At 59.1% G+C, this 7,451-nt stretch overlaps 1 protein-coding gene across 1 annotated transcript; it reads left to right on the top strand.

Annotated features, from left to right (window-relative positions):
* Positions 1 to 1,587: 1,587 nt before the first annotated feature.
* Positions 1,588 to 7,120, top strand: EDN2 (endothelin 2; the record flags this gene model as incomplete). Its single annotated transcript, XM_084871350.1, has 5 exons — positions 1,588 to 1,651; positions 1,986 to 2,142; positions 3,663 to 3,785; positions 4,687 to 4,785; positions 6,426 to 7,120. The coding sequence occupies 5 exons, from the start codon at positions 1,588 to 1,590 to the stop codon at positions 6,517 to 6,519; spliced, it is 537 nt and encodes a 178-aa protein (XP_084727476.1). The 3' UTR covers positions 6,520 to 7,120.
* Between the last annotated feature and the right edge of the window lie 331 nt (positions 7,121 to 7,451).

Genomic DNA, 7,451 nt, shown 5'->3' with positions numbered 1-7,451 from the left:
CGCACAAGTGTACACACACACACACACACACACACACACGAGCACACATGCATGCTCTGAACACACTCTATGAAAAAGCAAAAGTTTCTCTGTGGTCATCTATGCCCCCTTCATAAATGTCTAATGACAAAATTGCTGCTGAATTGGGACCCGATTTCCCCAGCTCAAAGCCAGGCATTTATTCTTTCACTGCCCCGCCTCCTTCCGAGTGCACGCACTCGGAGGACTCCTACTGTGTGCCAGGCAGGCTCCAGGCCCTGCCTTCTCTGGAGTTCTGGACCTCAAGATTGCTGGGGAGATAAGCACTATCTGATGACTCAGGCTCCAGAGCCTGGGCTCCTGGATTTCCCAGAAACGAAGAGCCTTTCCTGCGAAGCCTGGACACAGGGTCCCTGGGAAGATGTTGAAAGAGGTGGACCCTGAGCCCAGCCTGGGCAGGAACAGAGGGCAACTGCCAAGTCCACAAACTGTGTGGCTCAACAGGAGTGCACCGGCTCTGGTCTCCAGTACCGCTCAGCTCAGGAGCCAGCAGAGGGGCAGCAGCAGAATGCTCGTCCTCAGGGAGCACCCCACCTCCTGGCCTTTATTTGCAGAAAGTAGCCACTGAGAGCCACAAAGACCTTTTGAGGGGCGCTTTGTGTGGGACCCCAGAGCATCTTCCTGGAAAGGACTCTGAAGCCCCCCTTAGTCTCCATGGAGCCCATGAGCCAACACATCGAGATTCCCCCATTTCAGCTTTGTTTTGCAAACAAGGAAACTGAGGTGCAGGATGGGTATCCTTAGCCATGGCTGCACAGCTGAAAAGGTTCTGGGAGGGACCAAGATTCCTGTCCTGGGCCCTGGGGTGGGAGGAGGGGAAAGGAGCGCTTGCTGAATGAGGGAGCGATGAGGCAGCTCTAGGCTGGTCAGAGGTCAGAGGTCAGAGGTCAGAGGTAGGCTGTGTCCTTCACCGAGGGAAGCAGGCCCAGAGAGGGCTCTGACTTGCCCAGGGCCACACAGCCATAAGCAGGCCTTCACCTCCTGCACCACAGAAGGGGCACCCTCAGCTCGGCTGGCAGCAGGCAGGCAGGACAGCAGGGTCTCTCCGAGGAGAGGGCAGGTTTTTCTCTTGCTCCCCTTTCAAACACTTAGCTGGGGCAAGACCTGGGAGCAGCCGCCGGGAGAGTGGGGGAGGGGCTCTGGGGCACTTGGGGGGTGGATTTGAGGAAGTTCTGGGGACTGGGAGGAGTCCCTGGGGGTTGCAGGGGAGCCTCCGCACTCCAAGCTCAGAGGGAGGAGCTGGGCCTTCCCTCCCGCCTCCGCCCTCCCCTGTCCGCCCCCCCCCCCCCCCCACCGTGAAGGTTGGGCAGGGCCTGCCGCCCCAGGAGGAGGCGTTGTCCCTGGCTCTGGGCCCTCCACCCGCCCGCCGCCGCTGGTGCAGTGGCAGGGCTGGACCGCAGGGGCGGGGAAGTGGGGAAGTGCCTAGCAGTTATAAGCAGCCAGGGCACGGAGGCAATGAGCTATCGGCTTGGCTCCGCTTGGCAGCAGGACGCAGGCAACAGGCGCACTCCCTGCTCCCTGCTCCAGTCCAGCCTGCGCTCCGCTGCTATGGTTGCCATGCCCACTGCCTGGTGCTCCGTCGCTCTGGCCCTGCTCGTGGCCCTGCACGAAGGTGAGCCATCCGGCCTCGCCTGCTGCAGCAGCCCCGGGTCTGTTCAGCCGTGTCTCCCCTTGGGGACTGTGTGCCCCACCAGCCAGCTGGGGCACACAGGGCGGGAGCCGGCAGCCGCGGCAGGGCCAGCAGGCGGGGGCTCTGCCAGTGCAGAGGTGCTGCGGCACAGGGAGGGCACAGGGCGGCTGCTGAGGCTTCCCGGGCTGGGCTGGAGCTCCTGAGCAGTGAGAGCGCCAACTTCCTCGATTATGCAGGAGGAGGAGCCTGGCAGGTCCCCCTATTCCAGCTGTGCCAGGCGTCCTGACCCACCTCTCTCTCCCTTCTGTGCGTGCAGGCAAGGGCCAGGCCGCTGCCACCCAGGAGCAGCCGGTGCACCCGCGCCATGCCCGAGGCGCCCACCTGCGGCCTCGGCGTTGCTCCTGCAGCTCCTGGCTCGACAAGGAGTGCGTCTACTTCTGCCACCTGGACATCATCTGGGTGAACACTCCCGGGTGAGCTACCGTGGGGATCCGGGTGGGCTGCTAGGAGCGGGGGATGGGGGCCGCTGGCACGCTGGGAAATGGGCACAACACGGCTCTCCCTGGCCTCCAGAAGGGAGCCCTGGGCCAATGTCAATCATTAGCAGTTATTGTCTCACTCCCATGGAGCGGCTGCCCGAGCAATACAGAGGGATGTCTCAGGAGAGTTCTCAGGACACCCAGCAAGGAAGGGCTGGCTTCCTTCTCCAGATCAGGGTACTGAGGCTCAGAGAGGTTAGGTGCCGTCTGCAAGCTCACACAGGAAGGACAAAGTGGCAGGTGGAAGCACCATCCGAGGTCCGGTGGAGGCCAGAGCTCACTCACACCCACTCGGCCATGCTGCCTCGGCAGGATCTTCCAAGAATAATAATACAATTAATGACAGCGCCCATGTCTGGACTGTGCCGGGCCCTGTGCCAAGCAGGGCTCGTGCATGATCATCTCATGAATGCCCCCCCCCCCCCCCACACACACACACACACACACACACTCCTTCCAATCCTTCCCTGAGGCAGGCACCGCTGTTGTCCCCAAATGACAGATGAGAAACCTGCCCTTTGTCACCTGGTGGAGCCAGGGTGGGGGCCCGTGCTGTCTGCTCTGTCTGCACCCGCACTGCCTCCGGGCCACTGCATACTTCACATTGAAGTTTCTGTGTGCATTGGTTGTTTTTTTCCCTTCCCCAAATTGCAAAAGACAAGAGAAGCCCGGCACGTAAGCGTGTGGAGCTAATCCACATCCAAACACTCGCTCAGGGTGGGAACCCTGCCAGTCCCTGCCTGCCGGGTCTACCTGGAGTCCTTACAGTCTCAGACACCAGCTGAAATTAGCTCCGGCGCCCGAAGGTGCTGGTCCAACCGGCCTCAGGGCCCCTGCCCTGCCTCGACCACCTCGGCTAGACTCTGCTCTGAAATCAACCCCATTGGATCTCACACACATGGGCATGCACATAGACACACACGCACACACACACACACACACACACACACACACACTTGCACCACTTTTAAGTCAAAACTCTAAGACATACACGTCACTTCTCTAGGCAAGTGGGGACCAGCTGGGGGCCGCTTGGCTGTGAGCCTGCGTGTTTACTTATGAGATGGTATTTCCTTCCCTCCTCTGGGGGCGAGCGGTGGGCCCCTTTGAGAATAAGGGACAGCCTGGTTCCATCAGCTCACGTTCCTGTCTGGGCGAGAGGGCCTGGGAGGACTCCTGGGGGGAGGCAGAGTCCCAGAGAAGGGAAGTGTGTAGGGTGTTGGGTCTTGGGTCTTGTCAGGGCTCCCTGGCACCCAGGCGGGAGCCTGTGGTGGGACTTCTTGAGGTTAGCGGCTGGTCACCTTTTGCTGCCAGCGTGGCCATCCCAGAGAACAGGGAAGACGGTCCCCCTGCTTGTCAATGGTAGTGATTTATCTAATCCTCCCTCTCTTCCTCTCCCTCCCTCTCTCCCTCTTTCCCTCTACATCACTACCTTACTGGCTGCCTGCCCACAGACAGACAGTTCCTTACGGCCTGGGAAACCCGCCAAAACGCCGGCGCCGCTCTCTGCCAGGGCGCTGTGAATGCTCCAGTGCCAGAGACCCTGCCTGTGCCACCTTCTGCCATCGAAGGCCCTGGTGAGTGGGCACCCAGCTGCAGGGGTCAGGGGCAGTTGCCAGCCCAGACCTGCCCTAGGACAGCAAGGTGTCTGGGAGACCAGCGAGAGAGCAGAGGAGCAAATGGGGGGAGGGGGGAGAGGAGCAGGCTGCCCTGGGCCCATGATAGTGTCCCTTCCCACAGGGGACCAGACACCCCGGAGTCCCTCCCACTGCCCATTTCTGGGGGCTTCCAGAGTGCCATGTTCACTCCCGGGCAGGGGGATTCTCCCAGGTAACAGCGGAGGCCTCAGAGGCTGGTCCTGTCAGTCCACACGGCCGGTCAGAGGGAGCGTTGGGCTTTGGAGTCAGGCCTGACGCTCGGGGGACTCGGAGCTTTCTCAGTGGAGGAGTACCATCTGGAATTGGGAGGCCATGTCACCGTCTCAGGGTCATCACCAAGTCACTGGGAGGCTTTGCAAATCCCTTAGCTCTTTGGGCCTCAGTTTCCCCATCTGTAAAAGGGTGGGTAGCTTCGTTCTTCCCCTCCTCCACTGAGAGCGTTTGGGGAAAGCAGGAATTGGCCTCGCAGTCCCAGCCTCCATGCCCACGGTGGTTTATAAGAAAACTCCTCCTCCCCTGAGACTCAAGCTGTCGCTCTGCCCTGCCTTGGTTTCTCCCGAAAAGGGCCCCGCTCAGCTGTAGGTGGCCGGATTCTGAGAAGGCCGGTCACCCCGCTGCTCCTCTCTGAAGCTAGGAACACATTCCCCGTGGCTCAGCTTTCCCCACCCCGCCTGGGGAGGAAGGGTGCCAGGTGCACGGGGTGGAAATGGATCTGCTCCTGAGGGCAGGTGGGGATAGGGTGGGGCCAGGCTAGGCCCGCAGCCAGCCGGCTTGGGGCCCTGGATAGCCCCTCACTTGGGCTCTCATGCTGTTCCTTCAGGCCTGAAGCCGCGGCAAACCCAGGCCTTGGGTCCCCTGCAGACGTGTCCCAGGCTGGCAAGACATGGACCACTGCAGGAGAGCTCCTCCAGCGGCTGAGGTAAAGGCCACTGAGCTGACCCAGTGCCTCCTGTATGCCCGGCACATTTCCTCACGTTTCTCTTGTTCTCTATAAGAGGCAGGGCTGCGTCCTCATTGGACAGTTAAGAGATCTGGGGCTCAGAGAGGTGAAGATACTTTCCCAAGGTCACACAGCAGTCTGGCCTCAGGCTGACTCCAGAGCCTGTGCTTTTAACTGCTATGCCTGGGAGTTGCCTTTTAGAGCCTGGACTCTGGAAGTGTTCAGGCTGTGTCTTAATTGAGCATCTCCCATATGCTGGGGTCCAGAGGGGCCCACCACCCAGCCTGCTCCTTCCCCCGTCCCAGACTGGATCCCACCTGTGGTGGCCTCAGCATGGCTCAGCTCAGAGTCTGCTCCCAGAGCTGCCCATGAATGTTTGACCAGCCAAACTGACTTGAGAACAAAGCCCCCTGTCGGCCGTGCAGCAGAGTGGCGACGGGGCAGCTTCTGAGCCAGGACTGCCTGATTTGAACGCAAGCCCTGCGACAATCGAGCTTTGTGACCTTGGGTTTGTCACTTGCCTGTGCTTTAAGTTCCCGCTTTGCAACAGGGGCTACCTCTCTCATGGGGTTGGGGTCAGATGATTTGACATAAGGAAGCACCTGCCCCCAGCGGGAGCCCTGAGGGTGTTAGCCATTCTACCTCTGGAAAGATGGCTCCTCGGGGCCAGCCAGTGCTGGGCCCAGCGTGGCCTCGGGTTCCGGTCTTGGTGGGCAGGCAGAAACATAGGAGAAAAGGCCAGGTGGTGAGATGGATAGGACCCAGCATATACTTAGGAACTGTCTTAGGGTGCAAAAATCAAAACAAGACATGGCCCTTCAAAGTGGGCAGAGAGCTTGCTTAGCCAACCTGTACTCCTCCTGACAACAGGTCAGGGCTGTTTCTATCTCACAGGCCCAGAAAGGGGCTCAGAGAGGTGGAGACACTTGCCCACGTTCACACAGCTGGAACTGAAGCCAGCCTCCTAGCTTCCAGGCTCCAATGCTTTGAGCCAGGACAAGGCCTAATGACACAAGTCCATGCAAGGGGCTCAGCCAGGTTCAAGGGGCAGCTAGGACCCGGTTTGTCTGGAACATGAAAACTGTAGTGGGTGGTGTTGTGGTGAGCAGCTGGGCGGGAAGGTGTGGAAGTAGGAAGGCAGATCCTGGGAAAGAGACGCTGGGCTCTTCTTGGCTGTCCGGCTGGGGAACATCAGCTTCGTCCAAGCCCCTGAGGGCAAGAAGCTTCTAGACCTTGTGTTCAGGGTCAGCAGCCACCTTCTGACCCAGGGCAGCCATGATTAAAGAAAGTAGTCCCTGCCGAAACCGGTTTGGCTCAGTGAATAGAGCATCGACCTGCGGTCTGAAAGGTCCCAGGTTCGATTCCGGTCAAGGGCATGTCCCTTGGTTGCGGGCACATCCCCAGTAGGGGGTGTGCAGGAGGCAGCTGATCAATGATTCTCTCTCATCGATGTTTCTAGTTCTCTATCCCTCTCTCTTCCTCTCTGTAAAAAATCAATAAAATATATTTAAAAAAAAAATAAAAATAAAGAGTATAGTCCCTACTACTGTTGCCTCTCACAGGGAATTCCTGGGCGGTAACTATCTCCTGTGATGCTAACTTGACCCCTCTCATTCCAGGGACATTTCTTCTGCCAAGATCCGCTTTGCTAGGCGGCAGCGGGAGGCAACGAGGGAGACCAGGCCTACACACGCCAGGCGGCAGAAGAGATAGTGCTGGGCGCTGGAGAGACTCTGGGAAGGAAGCCCGTGCGGAGAGGGGAGGAGAAGGGCAGCCCAGGACAGGAGAGACTCCACCTGCTTCCTGGACCAGGAAGCCCGCCTGCTGGATGGGCACACGCTGTGGCCTCCTCGCCCTCGTGAGGGAGCCCCCTCAAGGCAGCTCCGAGCCCTCACACTGCCCCGCAACGCCTTCAGCTCCAGGCTGCAGCGCAGCCTCCCGCTCCGGCTCTGGTCCCACCTCCCTGCTGAAAAGGACTGCCCGGGAGGCCACGTCCTGAGAGGTGTCCTGTCTGTTGGCTACATGCCGGGAGCGACGCACAGTGATGGACGCGCACACCGAAGCCGGCCCGATGGCTGGTGTCCTCCCCTCCACCCCCGCCTTCATCTGTCCCCTCCAGCTCCCCCTCCCTCGGTCCTGTACCCTCAGACCCTCGGGACACTCCTGGTGAGAAGGGCCTGTTCTGCTTCACCTGTCTGTATATAACTTATTTGCTCTAAGAACTTGGAGAATTCCCATTATTTATTGTAATGTATTTTTTTTAGACTTTCAGTCGTTTGCCTATAAACTTGTATTTGTAATAAACGGTGAAATGTATTCTGGTATTGCTTTTTAAAAATATGTTGTTATTGATTTCAGAGAGGAAGGAAGAGAGAGAGAGAGAGAGAGAAAACATCAATGATGAGAGAGAATCAGTGATTGGCTGCTTCTTGCGCGTCCTCTGCTGGGGATCGAACCCAAAACACAGGCATGTGCCTTGACTGGGAATTGAATGGTGACCTCCTGGTTCACAGGTCGATGCTCAGCCACTAAGCCACGCCGGCCAGACTGTACTCTGGCATTTCATCTTGGCTGAGGCAGGGGTGGCAGGCACCTCTTGGGAAGGGGCTGCTTGGAAGTTGGGGGACACAGGAAGGGGGAGGAGG

Source organism: Pipistrellus hanaki (assembly GCF_964339955.1).
Source record: "Pipistrellus hanaki genome assembly, chromosome: 2".
NCBI classification, from domain to species: domain Eukaryota; kingdom Metazoa; phylum Chordata; class Mammalia; order Chiroptera; family Vespertilionidae; genus Pipistrellus; species Pipistrellus hanaki.
The sequence above is the reverse complement of the archived record's forward strand: the minus strand, read 5'-3'. Positions and strand labels throughout refer to the sequence as shown.